This window comes from Tyto alba, unplaced genomic scaffold (genome assembly GCF_018691265.1).
Source record: "Tyto alba isolate M040663 unplaced genomic scaffold, T.alba_DEE_v4.0 Super-Scaffold_3, whole genome shotgun sequence".
NCBI classification, from domain to species: Eukaryota; Metazoa; Chordata; class Aves; order Strigiformes; family Tytonidae; genus Tyto; species Tyto alba.
Genome location: NW_024881304.1, coordinates 4,215,072 through 4,231,627, shown reverse-complemented (window position 1 = coordinate 4,231,627; position 16,556 = coordinate 4,215,072). Strand labels below are relative to the sequence as shown.

The window sequence follows — 16,556 nt, the reverse complement described above, 5'->3', positions numbered from 1 at the left end:
ACACTATGACATAAAATAAATTTAGGAATTAATGACTTTATGAATTTAAGGATAGTTCACATCACACTTGGCACTGCCATTTCTGCTTGCTGGAAATTGAAGGCAAGCTAGCAATGGTTCTGAAGAGCATTAGAACTCTATGGATCAAGCAATGCTAGAAATCAGTGGTGATTTCTTGACTGCAGAATGGAATCCAAGGACAAGGGGACACTTCTTCCCCTGTATTGTATCAGCAGCTGAAGAACAACTCCATACTCCAACAAATATCTCATGTATCATAATGTTGCAAACCTTATAAAGTATTTTAAATATATTAAATCAAATGTAAAGCTTAGTTATGAGGGTCTGTCTCAATTCCCAAGGCTTCAGTAGAATAAATTAACATGTGCAACAAAGTATCAAATCTGGCATTACTTTCCCCACAACTTATTTTTAAAAACATAAACATATGAAACCAATAACAATTCAAGTCATGAAAAGGAAAAGGGGAATATTTAGTTAAGTGTTAAAATAAATCTTTGCTGAAGACATGGACAGTGGGATCGAGTGCACCCTCAGCAAGCTCACCGGTGACTCCAAGCTGTGTGGTGCAGTGACACACTGGAGGGCAGGGATGCCATCCAGAGGGACCTGGACAGGCTGGAGAGGTGGGCCTGGGCAAACCTCGTGAAGTTCAGTGAGGCCAAGTGCAAGGTCCTGCACACGGGTCAGGGCAATCCCAAGCACAAATCCAGGCTGGGTGGAGAATGGATTGAGAGCAGCCCTGACAAGAAGGACTTGGGGGTGTTGGTTGACATGAAGATCAATGTGACCTGGCAATGTGCACTTGCAGCCCCAGAAAGCAAACCGTATAATGGGCTGCATCCAGAGCAGGGGGGGCAGCAGGGCGAGGGAGGGGATTCTCCCCCTCTGCTCCGCTCTGGGGAGACCCCCCTGCAGTGCTGGGTCCAGCTCGGGGGCCCCCAACAGCAGAAGGACACGGAGCTGCTCGAGCGGGGCCAGAGGAGGCCACGAAGATGCTCAGGGGGCTGGAGCAGCTCCCGCATGGGGACAGGCTGAGAGAGCTGGGGGGGTTCAGCCGGGAGAAGAGAAGGGTCTGGGGAAACCTTAGAGCGGCCTTGCAGTGCTTAAAGTGGGTACAGGGAAGCTGGGGAGGGACTATTTATCAGTGGGTGTGGGGATAGGATGAGGGGTAAGGGCTTTAAACTGAAAGAGGGCAGGTTTCAATTAGACAGAAGGAAGAAATTCTTTCCTGTGAGGGTGATGAGACACTGGCTCAGGGTGCCCAGAGCAGCTGTGGCTGCCCCCTCCCTGGAAGGGTTCCAGGCCAGGTTGGACGGGGCTGGGAGCCCCCTGGGCTGGGGGAAGGGGGCCCTGCCTGTGGCAGCGGGATTGGAACTAGACGATATTGAAGGTCCCTTCCAACACAAACCATTCTATGATTCTATGACAGCTTCACACAACAGGAAGAAAACTAATTGCTGCTTATGACCTTCTTCAGGGCCAGGGAATCCTCTATTAACTTCAGTGAGAAGTCTAGTCACACAGCAACATTAGATAACAGTATTAAAAGAAGAAATAAATTGTAACTCAACTGCCCTCAGTTATCTATCCTTCTATTATTTTGACCAGCGTGGCTGTGACATCAAAGCTAGGTCTTTAGTTTTGCAACAAACTACCCATTCGTCCCTGAATAAAACAAAGCTGATATAACTATATAAATCAGACTTTATAGGGTAGGTCGCAGATGCTATTAAACATCTGCTTTGTAAATTGATTCTGACAGTAAGGTAAAACTATGCTTTCCCTAGTTTCCTCTGTGCAATACTAATCTATCACAGATAAATGACTTATGATTTTAAAAAACATATTGTACAACCACTTGTCAGATAAAAAAGCTTTTGTAATACAGTTATATCAGCAACTGGAAATTTTGTTTGATGGCCTGATTTCCAGAAATATAATAATGCATTATAATTCCTTTCAAATCTAATGCACAACACAGCAAAGCTATTAATAGGGCTGCACACAAAATCAGCAGTCTGATGACACCATCAACTACAGTGTCAGGCTGCTTTTTATGCATGAGAAATTTTTGTTGTCTAACAAACATCGCACAGCTTGACTAAGATTGCCAGAACAATATCATTTGTTGTATAACAAAGCTAGTAAGTACTATTATAATAATTTTCTTCTGGTATGCAAATGCTAGCAGAATCTTTTATTTTATCAGAAAATATCTTTACTGTCAAGTGTAGTTTCCCAAGCTCAAGTGTGTTAGAAATCAGAAAATGGCAAAGGAAGTGTAGTTGTAACCTCAGTAAAGGGGCTTCATAAGAAGAAATCCTTTCAAACTGTTGCCATAAACTACAATTTTAAACCACATTATACAGCTACAACTGACACAACTTTAGTTCTTGGCTGATGTCTGGAGTACACAAACCAACAAAAAGGTGTGACAACCTCCCCCTGACAAGCGTATTAAATTGATACTTGATTACTGATAAATATACCAGCTTACTGGTGGAGGTTGTCACAGCAGTACACAACTCTACCATAAAAGAAGCGCTAAACACTTTGTGTCAAGGTAACCTAATCATACTCTTCCATAGGACTGTGCAAGTCTGTAAGACAGATCTTGAAGCACTCATTAAAAATATTTAGCAATGTGGCTGGTAGACAGAAATAACACTTCAATTAATTTATTTATGGATATTTGAAGAGAACCAAAAATAGGGCTTTCAGAAAAGGACACTTCTTTATAACTATTGGGGAATGTTTGTATGGGTGGACTACTCATCTTTGTGTGCAAAATAATATTTCTCCCTGCTGGAATATCATAGAATAAGGATATTAATGCCTCATTTAATGAGTATTTTTGACAAGCATGGTGAATGTGATGTCAGACAGATACAGGCACTAGAATCACACAGTTCAGTCAAAAGAGCAAACACTGGTAGGATGACATAAGAATCTCAAGTGCATGCAAAAAAGCCATCACTGAGAAGCTTGAGTAAATGCAAAGGCCATCTTACAAGTAGCAGTAGCATACACAATGTCAACTCAACTGCTTACCCACTAAGTACACCAAGAACCAGGTTAAGTACGAAAAATGAGCCAAGGATGATAAGACTAACAAAATAGATCCATGGCCATTCACATCCTATTGCATCATTTACCTGTAAAATGTAAGGAAATAAGTTATGATTCAGTCATTCATTAAACAGCAGAGTCCTTTTTGCAGCTGCCAGATCACGTAGGTTTCAACACTGAAAGTTTATGGCTTATTCAGCTCTTAAAAAAAATATCAATGGACATTTGCTTAATTTCTTTACTTACCTAAATTATACTGTAGGTGTGATGCCTTATCAGATTAATTAAAATAACATTTAAATAAGTGCAGGAGCATTATTAGTGCTTTTTATAATTTTGCCCGAAGTATGGACATGAATGCTATATACTGGAATATCTAAACTGATTTTGGTATTTGTATGTTATTATTATGATAGCTACAGAAAACTGTTTCTGTTCTAATTAGAAGAGGAAGAAATAGAGGATTATTAAAAGATGTCATCACAACTGAAGTCTCACCTGTGCAAGATAACCTGTGTGTTCATGGCAACTGAATTCAGGACTCTGCCTTCATGATGAAAAAGGTGTATGCTTACCCGCTCAATACACCAAGAACAAGATTTAGTACGAAAAATGACCCAAAGATGACGAGACTGACAAAATACACCCATGGCAATTCAAATCCCATAGCATCATTCATCTGCAAGAAATAAGATGATCTTATAGAGTAGATCACTATAGTAATAGCAATGAAGAGTCAGAAAAAGTGAATTTAATCACTCAGATGAGATAGAATTCTATGCATTCCTTCAGTATTCAAAGAGCAGCAATACAAGAAAAGCAGCACTGGCCACAATCACTTTGCATTTCTAATACAAACTCTAAAACAAAATTCTGAGTGAACCCAGCATTCAGATCAAAAACATTATTAAATATAAATGGAGCACTGCAACAGTTCTGTTCTTTAACAGCTAGAATATGAATTAAATTTCAGATCTCACTAATTAAAAAGATGTTTACAAAGTATATTGAAATACTACGATTTTTAGTTCATATACAACCTAGCTACATGAATGATCCTTTGAGAAAAGGAACAGTAACATGCATCTCAACAGTACAAGCAATATAATATTCTCTGTGATATAGAATTTCAGGGTTTTTTTTTCCCTGAAATACTACAGTTTGGCATGCAATCAGACATTTTATATTAGTTCAAAAAGAAGTAAATGCAATTGAATTTGTGTAAGAACATTAACATAATTTTAGGGAAATTAAAAACTAAAATCAAATTTTAGAAATATAGTGGAAACATGGAAATATTCCAGAAACACTTCTGAACAAAAGTTATATCAAGATCAAAGCTAAATGAAGTTTAAAAAGTTGTTACTGATATTTTTTTAAACGTAAGGTTGAAGTAACTGAGCTTTAAATATACTCTTTATAGACTGACACAAGCTTTTCTACAAAGACTTTTTTCACTGTCTATTCTTAGTGAGTTTGTTACACCTATCACAAGATGGACTTAAAAATACCCATGGAAATCTAAAAAGGATTTTTTAAAACACAGGGAAATTGTTCTTGTGTGTAGCATTCAGGTGCAAAAAGACATTTTGATAAGTTACAACAACAATTCTGACTTGGAATTTCTTGGAAAGGTCTCTTGTGGGAAAGGAATTATTCTGACTCTTTTGTTTATACTGACAAGTTTGCACTAGATTCTTCATAACATACATTTTAGCCATGAAAATTCAGCAGACAATAAGTATTGCATGAGCATTTGAGACTGGACATGGTATTGTCTAACAATCTTTGGGCAAACCCAAATTGATATATCAAACATGGGAACATTTTTCCAGCTGTACCTCTTTATTTTTTCTTCTATCTTTTCAAAATGCATCATAATTCAATTTCTGCAATGTGGCCCTACGGATGGTTAGGTATAAGCACACGCATTAAGTCTTTGCAGGTTAAGGCTCATAGGTACTTTACTTCAATGGTGATCTGTAATAATGCCACTTTATACTAACTAATGTATACAAACTTCCTAAGTAACCAAAGATTTTTTTATACAATTTCTTATACATCCTTTAAAATAATCTATGTATCATCTTTTAAAATGCTTTAGTAATTGAACTGAGGTACTGAAAAGTAACTTAGACTTGCTAGGAAGAAAAATAAAACTGCAAAATATATATTTGATTTACATTTTTTCCTCTTAATTTCAATAAAACTTTATTTTGGAAAAAATAAAATGGAGAAGGGTTATAGCCATTCAGAAAGGCTGAGGTCATTACTCTCAATTTTAAAAGATCGCAAGTTTCCACAGTCCAATTCTGCAAGAACATATTCATGTGGAAATTAAAGTCTTTCATGATACTGCTGAGTTTCTGCTTTGTCCCAGTGTATGTTGCCCTTTACATCTTCTTTTAATTGTAGGAATCTGGCCTAAAGGTTTAGGAATAAAATTTACTCAATGGTTTTTGAAAATGCATATTCAGAATTGTTTTATTGCTTTAGAATTGAGCTTGCTTCATAGAAATTATTCATATGATACAGGCAAAGTGGTTTTCTAACAATAGCTGGTAAGAGTGCATGTTTTGATGAAATTTCAAACACATATGAATGCATTTTGCATCTAACTGAACTATACGATTAGCAAACAATTGTCTGTGAGTCACCAGAGTTCCGAGTGAAGGCATAAATTCATCTGGTGTTGATGCCACCATTTTCCTGCTATAAATCCTTTTGAAAAACCTGAAAGGCTGATATTTGCATTTTATTTTGAGAAAAAAGGGCTCTGGAAATCACTGCAATCCAATTTGATACACTCTTTTTGCTCACAGAGAACATATTCCAGAAACCAAGCATTGTGCTAACTTAGTAACCCAGGAGCAAAGCTGATATTTCCATGCTCTGTCATAAAGGCTCTATTAGCATAGGCAACCGTGATTGCATCTTCCTCATTCACTTTATAGTGCATAACATGAAAAAAACTACTTCTCATTTATGCAGTTTGATTTTAAGCCCAGTGCTTTAGGCTAATCTACCTATGACTAATGCCCTGTGATGTAAAAATCTGAAACTGCAACTAACTAGTGCTAGAAGAAATGCTTTGGTTTGGGTAGATACTGAACTAATTCAAATGCATTCCTGACTCAGGTACCCTTAATCTAGTTGAACACCTTGGCACTAATCTAAGATTGAATTCCTAAAAGCAACAGCCTGAAACTGCATCTACTCAAGAATTTTACCATTTATTTCTATACACAAACTCTATTCAAGTAATGCACTGTAATTTCTATTCATGAAGTAATACTTCTGATTGCATTAATACCAGAGATGAAAGCATAAAAAAAGGTCCTTTCCTTTTGGAAAACTTCACTGCTCATTTCATGTATGTCAAGTGGCATTTTTCCATAATTTTCACTTAAAGAAAGATTAAAGGAGTCAATTTGCCTTCTGATTAGAAGTTGAGGCAGAGCGTTGTTGATATATGAGCATAGGAAAATCACCATTTTCAGAAAAAAAGTTATTTTCAGTTGAAAGGATTAATGCTGACATCTCACCCAAAGTGCAGAATAAAAAGCTAAAGAGACACAAATTCAAGAGGCACTGGAAGTTGCAACTAAGAAACAAACAATAAAAGCCCCTGAATTATGCTAAAGTAACACCAGGAAATCTAGGAGGTATCACATCTGAAATCTTCATCAAGAAGTCTTGCACAACTCCCACCCTCTGTGGCTATACCAAAGGAGGTGTCATACTTAATGGCTCTCAGTGAACTTGTTCCATCTCTTTTTGAGTGCATTAAGCTTTTAGCATCCATAACACCTATTGCAAAGACACCCCCAAGCACCATCCTTCTTGCCCTCCTTTTTGACTTTTTCCAGATCTAGTCTGTTTGGATGTCAGTTCTAATTAGCTCGTCCATCACATCAACCAGAGTATAAATAAGATGATGGATAGTATGAAGGACAAAGCATTCTTTGTATCATTTAATTCTGTTTCACCATAACAGTAAATGTGTACTACTCAAATGTTTAAAAATGCTTATTCTCCAAAGATTACTCTTCTGGCTACACTGGCATTTTCATCCTTCCCATATAGATGTTAGATTAAATTTGTATATTTAAACAGCTTTGAAAAGAGTTTTGAACTGAACTCTGAAGGTCTTCCTATCCCTTTCATGAGTGACACAGTAACTTAGAGTTCAAAAGTCCTTGTAAAAGGGCCCATTTGTTGATGCTACCAGATTTGGAGACAAGTTACTCCATGCAAGTTAAATTTCTGGAGAATAATTAATTTTCACTGTATGTTTGGCTTTTTGTATTTACATGTATATGTTTATGAGTATATGTCTGTAAAGTCTTGAAGAATTATCTCGGGCTGATAGGACAACTTGGTGCAGTCTGAAACTGCCTCATCTGGCATTTGGAGTGAATTATAATCTTGTTAGCTGTGCTGTAGTTGGAGTCAACTATCACTACAAAGCAGTGTAGATAATCAGATACCAAGACTCTGAAGTGAAACAGGAAGAAAGCCAAATTTACAGCAGACAAAACAATGAGTATTACACAGCAGCAGATGGCACACTGAAATCTAAAATATCAATCAGTAATCACTGAAATTTCTCATTTATACCTATCTGTGGTAATTGTGTGTAAAATCCCCGTACATAATTGCATGCAGATCAAGGTCTTACTTTTCTGTATGCCCGGTACTGTTTTACTGAAAATGGTTGCAAGCTCTTTGTACATATCAATTGTTTGAGCCCAAACTGGGGATAAAAATAAAGCAATGCAATAACACCTCTACTTCTGCATTTGTACTATTACACATATAATGCGCTGATGCATGAACTTATTTTGTGTTCAACTTATTGTTTCTTAGTTCCCTTAAACTTCAATTTTACCTTCCTCCTTTTATAACACTCTAATAAACACATAGCTGGTGGGTTTATTTATTGTTACCTATAATCTACCTAATCATCTTAAAAATTAATGACTGACAAACTCAGTCTCTTTGCAGGCAGAAAACCCCTTCAGAAATTAGTATTTTGGGAAATTAGACTAATCTTGCATTCTTTGAAGCATACAATGTAGGTTCACAAAACCTCAGACCACAGGGTACATACTGTATAGCATACCAAAAAGCTTTTCAAATCCTTCCAGCTTCTAAGCTTGTGTCCTGGGATATTTTTGGCTGAAGTGGAGTTAACTTAAGGCAGACTTAAAACAGGCTGTGCTATAAGCATAGCAGCCTCCAGGTGGGTTTGTAAAAACACGTAATTTTATATCCAATCTTATCTGGGCTCTGGAGTTAAAGCACAGATTTCCCTGACACTCCCCTGGTTGGCCAGACTCAACTTTGTTGTACTGCTGACACAGAAACAAGCAGAAAGATACACTGGTGGGATGTCAACTCAGAGACCACTGCTTTGTTAAACCTTTCAGCTCAGCAACAACTAGAAAATCAGAATTCCATAGCTCGGGCATTAAGGTAGCTGTAAAGAAAAATATACCCCTTGGAGAAATTAAGAGTGGCTACAGTACCTAGAGAGCCTTATAATTACTTAATCACCTCTAAATTTGGCTCCCATCTTCACTATGTAAACTGTGCTATGAAGTTGCATATAGGACACATGTAAGTGACTCTCTCAAGTTAAACCTTAACTTGTAAGACACTGCTTCAGTTCTGTTAATTTGTTTTGATTTATCTGAACAGCCCTCAATCTCTATGTTCAGTTATTTTTATTCATTGTTAGCTAGTTAAGTATATATTTTAGGTACTCACATAAAGCGTTTATTTTTCAAAAGCTGATTGTTATACAGCTAGTGGAGTTTTTAGTACTACTTGAAGTCTAGCCTACTTCTAATCCAGTTTCTGTCCATTTTATTTAAATGTTCTGGGGAGAAATAGTATGTTCTTTTGAGTATTTGCAATGATCTCTGACAAGACATTAGTTCCATGCTTTGACTGCAGTACAGGTCAGCAGTCAGCTAAGACTGAGACACTAGATATCTCGTCAAAGTAAATCAAGTTGATTTCATTCAGAACAGATATTTTCCTGTGAGGTAGTTTAAAATTCTTCTCAGGTGGGGTCTTTGTGTTAAGATGTTCATCTGAAAAAAAAAATTATATCATTATCCCTTTTCAAGCTAATTGAAAATTTTAATATGTATATATCTTGGCTTGTTAGCTCTGTTGACATGTCTGAATTTGATCATTCCCTTTTGTCTTTCTGAGCTTTCTATTTTACTGGCAATTTCAATCTTGTCTCTTTGAAATCTAAAGATGGTTGATTCAGAGCTTTTTATATCTAGAGAATATAAACAATAGTTAGTCCAAATAATTACCTAAAAGGTAGGGTGTTAAGCTAGATTTTAACATGAAATTGGTTGCAAGATATTAACACACAAATTCAAAAAAATCCTGCCTGCAATCCCTGGCTCTTAAGTGTGATTTATATACTATATTAATACTGTCATCCAGAATTTCTATCATTGTTTCTCCAGCTGGATATCATGTGTTAAATTTCTGGCTATGTAGTCATCAAAGGCTGCGAGCACTGTGCATCCAGCACATCTATGCCTTTGGGGATGAGCTGACTTGTTTCACTGAAGAGTCTCCCTTAGATGACCTGTGAGTGGTGTTGAGTGATGTTGAGAGAATAGCATTGCTACCCATAGTACGTAACAGACAAGGGCAGAGAAAAGTATTTTTTAAGATCTTGCTAGCAATTTCCTCGTAATTTTTAATATTGTTTGCTGAATATTTGCAACTGATTTACAAAGGAAGAAAGCTGTCAAGCATTCTGACTTCTCTCAGACTATAAGCTGAAATTCATTGCTGACAAGTATTGTCTAGATGTAATAACATGCCTTCCATTTCTGCAGTTGTAATGGCACTAGTATGACTTAAATTACCCAAAGTAGTTGTTTTCCATTGGTTTATTAAAACATTCAATTCAAAGTTCTGGAGTAGTATCGCTTATTTGACTATTGGTCAGATTTTTTGACATATACTTTTTAGAGATTCCTGCTCAGCACTCTGATAACAGTTTTGATAATATTTCAAACATACTTTGCAACTTTCTGTTTATGGACTAATAATACATCTTGTGCCTGAGCCAAGGGATTTTCTTGTGAGTTGTATTTGCAAAATATTTGCTTCTGTTTAGGAAAAAATCTTTGGCTGCACATCAGCTGGTTTCAAGTACATTATAGCCCTCTTAAAATACTTGTGAGTAGGCTGTCCTTTAAGATTTTTGAACTAGGAACATTCTATAAAGTGGCATGATTAGAAGATTGTCTGAGCTCCTGATCATCACATTGACAATCTGAAAAATCAGACTGTTTTATCATTGTAACTATTTTCTCTTCTACGCATAGGTTTGTGGGAGTTATGATCATTTTTTTCACATTCTCATTCAGTTAGACAAAAAATATAGTGATTTTCTACCTTTTAGTTTATATACAATAAAGTTGTCTTGTACTATTGGAAAGCTAATGAGGAAGCCACAGTTCATGGAAATACATTTAAAGAAATATTGACACAATCTCTTCTATCTTGATATGTTACTTCCAGTAACATTAATGCAATGGCTGTGTAGACACTTGCATACTAGACATATGCAGAAGTGCAGCCTAAAGAGGTTGTTACAGAAATGACTGTTTTTCTTCCAATGTTCTAAGATGCTTCAAGTAGTATATTGGAGCATATAAAGCTTAATTTCTAACGCAAGAAATAGATTTCTAAGTGCATACTTCTTTTTGCTATAAAAGTAGAGTAATTACAAATTAAGTATTTCTTTGATAGTAAAATATGTTATCAGCAAACAGCAGTAAAGGATACAGTTTTAAGAAGTTGAGATATTAGTGAAGGATATATTAAAAAAACCTGACACCCTTTTCCTTAAACCTTCTGCAAATTTTACATACATTTTAGATTGCTTGGACCTTTCAAGTAATGAATTGTTCATTTTAAACATAAATCCTTGAGATAATATCTAGTTAACATATCAGTAGGTGTATTAATGGCAAAACCATATAAAATGTCAATGAACCTTTATTCAGCAATTTCAGCTTGAGTGCTTCAACCTCAAAAATCTCCAGATTAATCTGAACAGTGCTAGCTAGGTTGTCAGAGAACTGCAGAGCTGTTACTACTGGAGCTAGTAATGCAATGTCTGTCCAGAAGATTGACTTAGTAAAATTCAGTAGCCACTAATACAGTTGCTCCATCACTGATTCAGCTGTGCTGACAATCCATCACATGAAGTCGCTTGTTTCACATAAGCCCTGCCCATCTCTCATTCAAGTTACAGTAGTGTCAGTGTAGATAATTCAAGTGTAGTAACTCAAGATAACTTCACTATGGCGAAAAAAAGAAGAAATAAATGTGATAATTTTGGTACTCATAGGAAAATTGAGGGGTTTACTGGCAAGTATGCTGCTCATTATGTGTGTTCCTACATATCAAGTGAAACAGATAAAAATAAAAAGCAATTTACAAAATACGTGTTTGCCATTAATAGACTATAAATCTAGATGTTTGAAAGACATGGAAAAAAACTAGAGCCAGATATGCAAATGCAGATTCAGATTTTGTAATTCTTGAGTACTTGCTAGCATAAATTGAAACTTAAGCAAAGAATACTGTGCTCTCAGCTTCAGAATGTGAGCCAGAGCATTAAAAACTTGGGCACGCAGAAGCTGCCACTTTGCCAGTAACAAGGACTGCACTGGGATCCAAAAGTAATAGCATAAGCCTTCAGTTAGGGCTAGAGAGCAAACAGAAAGGACTGTGACTGGGAATAAACACAGTCCTGATATAAATGAAGATGTACAGATGTGCAGCCACAAACATATTATATACGATTTGGGAACACATATGCTGCACTGGCTGGTGAAAACAAAGACACTACCCCTTGACCTCTATTGTTAAATCTAGCATTTGGCACGAAGGTGTCACATTTTTTTTGTGGATGAAACACAATACATACTATCCAGTGACTTATACATAAGTTCCACAGAGAAAAGTAGCCAGATGAAGACACTATAAAAAAATAATAGGACATATGGGATCCAAATGCAAACTGGTGAGCAGCAGGATGTCCATGCGAGTCACCAGGATCTGAAGGGTGCCAAGCTGTAACAGGATCAAGCCCTCAATCCATAATAGATATGCATAAGAGAAAAATCATTATTGATTCTTGGAGAATTTTTAAGCCAAGTCTACTGTTGTTAACCAGGTGATAACGAGCTGTACTAGTGAGTGTTATTGGAAGCTGTCATTTTCAGCTGTCATTCCTGCTAACAGAATGCCACATAACATCATGCAAAATATTGCACATATTTCACCCACTCAGATTACACCTGCTAGCAAGATAAACCTACATAGTTAATTTTACTGTTCACACAGTGACCAAATGGAAACCAGATTTTTGTGCATTTTCTAATATTTATGGGTTTGGTTTTACTTGTTTATGTTTTATACAAAACTCATTCAATCTGTGTATCACCAACAGATTTCCAAGTAAAGAGCAACCCACAAAACCCATGCACCTCTAGCTAAATAGTTTCCTTAAATTCTTCGGACATTATTACAATCTGGTATACCCCTTATTTTTTACACAATTTGCAATTAAAGCAAAATTTTTCCCAGTTTTTACCAGTAATAGATAAATCTACCTCAGATAAAATTAAAACACAGAAATCATCATTCCTTTTGTCCTCAACAAGGGATTTCAGCCTGACAACAGGTGATCTGTTGGACTACAGATAGAAAAAATCCAGATCTCAAATTATATATATGTCAGTTAAGACTGATACCAAAGCCACTTGAATATCAGACTTTGATTATATTTCACTAGGTCAATAAATATTTGATTCTCTGTCTAAAAAACCCAGTAACATTTGTAATAAAATAAAAATTTAAATCTATCTGTAAATATCTTCTATATTGGGAACTCATTATAGAAAAATAAGTCGTGTGCAGTTTTGAATTTTTTGAAGTTTTAATGTTCTTATGCTTTGCATTTTGTCTGATCTTGACTATATTCAGTATCCTATTTTAATGGTTTTATTTTTTGTACTGCCAACAGAAACTCTCCAAAGATTTAAGTTGCATCAGATCAATTAGCTCATTAATTCTTAAATGGTGACAGTTGGAGGAATTACCAGGTACTGAAATGCAGGCATACTGTTGCCTTGAATGACGTTAAATGTGTATTTTTTTTTTTTCCTAGAGAATCATGGCAAACATTCCCTTTCCTTTCAGAAGGGATAAAAATAACTCATCATCGTGAACTCAAATCGTATAAAGCACATACTAATTCTACATTCACACAGCCTCTTTGAGAAGGTTAGGAAGAGTTAGAGGGCAAAACCCAAAGAGTAGATAAACCTACACTATGAGAAACAGTACATTAGCCTATATTTAGCTCTGCATTATTGTTAGTTTCTTTAGTAGTGAAGGTTTGCATGTTTATAGCCAATTTCATATTTGATAACAGACAGTGAAAGCAGAGATTCATATTTTGCCAAATTTTTGTCTTTTAATCCTAAAAGAATGTCAGTTTACCATCTTGATTACTTTTAACAGTGACAGTCTTAAAAACTTCTTCATATCTTATACTCTAGTATCACAGATTTTATCTGAGACTACACTCTGGTGTTACATTTTTGAGCGACAGCATAACTCGCCATGATTTTCAACAAATGACCACATAAACATAAGTGTTCATTCACTGGGTAATACTACATCCCTAATTGCATCCAATACTCCATAACAGATGTGATATTAGTAAATAGTCCCACTTGGCCAAACTTAAAGAAATCCAAGATGTGAGCTGCCGTGAACAACATAACCTATAGTTCTAATAAGATACCTCTTGAGATGCTCATGCATTTTTAATAGCTTGCTAATAGTGATCCTTACTAGTACTCAGTTTTCTTCTTTCATGAATATTTTCCAGCTTTTGAACTGTTAGAAATGTATTTACTATGAGGTCCTAATAGCTGCAAAGACTTACTGCTGAGTACCAAGTAGTAGAGGATATTCTCATTGATTTTCTGCACCTATGGTAGATAGGTTCTGTCACAGACTTCTTGAATGACCCTGGACAAATCACTCAGATACTTAAGTGTTTAAAGACTCACAAAATAATATAATGTCCTTAGACTGGAATGGGGTTAGGCAGAGAAAGGTCTGCCTGTGTATTTAAGTGACCTATTCCTTTAAAAATCCATGTGTCCTTTTTCCTCCATTCTCATTTGTAAAATCAGCCCTAAATATATCTTCAGTTTTCCAGTCTGTGTCCAGCTGTCTATGTTGCAAAACTGTGGAAGTTCCATACCCGACACTAGAAAAGCATTTAAAGGTGGGGACTTACACAGTTAGGTTTTTATTACCTTTTGCTGCTTCTACAGAGACTATGTCAGGATCAGTTCTTGTGATTAGTTGTTTTTGAATAGTTAACAAATGGTTTGCAGTCCCCATGGTAAGCAATGACAGATGAGAGCTTGCTTTGCTCTAATTTATGTTAATATTGTGAAATATTTTGCAGAAATATTGAAAAGAGAGCTCTTAAGCTTAAACAGAGAAGACATACTTAAAAACTTGCACTAAAAAATGTTAGTCCAAAGGACATAAATATATTACTTTTAACCAAATGGAGTAGGCAAATATACCCTCAAATAAGCAATGAATAAATTTGTTTCTAAAATGTCGTCTTAGCCTAAGGAGTCCGGTAAGACGCTGTGACTGGAAAAAGTAGGCAGCTGAGCTCGTCTGCAAAACTCACCGAGATTTCCTGCTGAAGATATTGTAAAACAGCTTATTTCTCTCTTGAACATTGCAGTTTGCTTAAAAGTAAACAAAGCTCAGTGATTTATGAACTTACCCAGTATAACACATCAGTCCATCCTTCCATGGTTATGCACTGGAACACAGTCAACATTGCAAATGCAAAATTATCAAAGTTGGTTATGCCTCCATTTGGTCCAACCCATCCACCCTTACATTCAGTGCCATTCATGTCACACTGACGTCCGTTCCCTGAGAATGCACAAGGTGCTGGATCATCTTCAACTAGTATATCTGAAAATTGACCAAAAGTCAGAAATTTCAGTTCTCAAATTTTTGTCAGTTAACTCTTTGCATGAAGAAACATCAACCCTGTTAGAAGGGAAATCCAGATATCTGAGAAGCACTGGAAGGCAATCCATGGGAGCTTCAGAGCTTTTAGTTTCTCTCACGTGTTAATCACAATTGAATGTATAAAAGAGCTCCAGTAATTAAGCAGTGGAGAGAAGCATCTGATAATACAACCTTTTACAATCTCCTCATGCTGTTTTGTTTTTTTTCCTCTTCATTGCTATTTCTTCACTGCATGACACTTCATACTAACATACAGACCATCAGGGAAAACATGTCTCAAGTAATTCTTACATATAGTCTACTTCATTACTTAGCTAACAGGAATGTACCCTTATCCATCAGATAAGATCTCTCCCTCATGATGATTCACTCCTTCAAAACTGTCCCATTAAAACCACTTTCATTTCATCTGGATGTAGGATCACGGTTTTCTTTCTCCACTCATTTCAGAACTGCACTTCTTATTACATTGACACAGTCTTGAAGGAGAGACACTGCCAGATTGTGAACTCAGAAAAGTATATCTTCCTTGGAATAGGACTAGCTATCTTTTCACTAATCAAATTAAATTCATTTTTAAAAGAATATTGAATTGTCCCTTGTGGATAATTACTCTTACTGTTTTTACTACTGACACCTGAGTTGCATATTTCAGAAATGAAAACCTATTCAGAGTACGTTCTAGTCTAACCGGTTTGCATTTTTGTTTTTTAAAATTAAAGGCACTCTTCCTAACATTATGAACTATGGTGAAAACTGGGGTCACCAGTTTTAATGATTTGTCCCCTGTTATGTTTCAAACTGAAATCCTACAGACTTGGAAAAAAAAGGAAATTAATCCTTTATTTTAGTAAACAATTTAATGGCTTACCTGAATCAATAAGAAAACAAGATTTGTGCATTTTTCCAATAAAAAGTTCCAATCCTATAATAGCATAGATTATGATTACAAACAATACCAAAAGGGCAATATGGAGGAGGGGGACCATGGCTTTTATAATGGAGTTCAGAACAACTTGTAAACCTAAAAGAAAAAGAAGAGGATACAAGATACGAGCCAGGCTTCTATGTTTTGCCTTACCAAATTTTCTATAGTTACACATTATTAGAAATTAACAATACAGGCATGCAGAGTGAATCAGTTTAAAAAATTTCTACTGCCCAGAACCACAAAATGTAACAAAATACTTCCTAAGAACCTAAAACCTTGTGTCAAAGTTTAATTATTTCCTCTGTTAATAAAGGTTATGTCATAGAAGTCAATGCTTGAAATGTTTCATAAAATTTACAATTTTTTAGAAAAAAAGGGGATGTAGTCAGTG

At 35.9% G+C, this 16,556-nt stretch overlaps 1 protein-coding gene across 10 annotated transcripts in view; it reads right to left on the bottom strand.

Moving 5' to 3' along the window:
* The window catches only part of CACNA1D (calcium voltage-gated channel subunit alpha1 D), a 233,244-nt gene that overhangs the window by 105,472 nt on the left and 111,216 nt on the right, over positions 1-16,556 (bottom strand). For 8 of the 10 annotated variants that reach the window (XM_032984250.2, XM_032984245.2, XM_032984247.2 and 5 more), the window contains exons 6-8: positions 16,106-16,258; positions 14,978-15,174; positions 3,669-3,772 (exon numbers count right to left, since the gene is read on the bottom strand). In XM_032984250.2, the coding sequence (XP_032840141.2) occupies positions 3,669-3,772; positions 14,978-15,174; positions 16,106-16,258 (454 nt within the window). Of the gene's footprint in view, positions 1-3,075; positions 3,180-3,668; positions 3,773-14,977; positions 15,175-16,105; positions 16,259-16,556 lie in introns of those variants that run through there. The other 2 variants (XM_032984255.2, XM_032984254.2) reach the window with 2 other exon arrangements.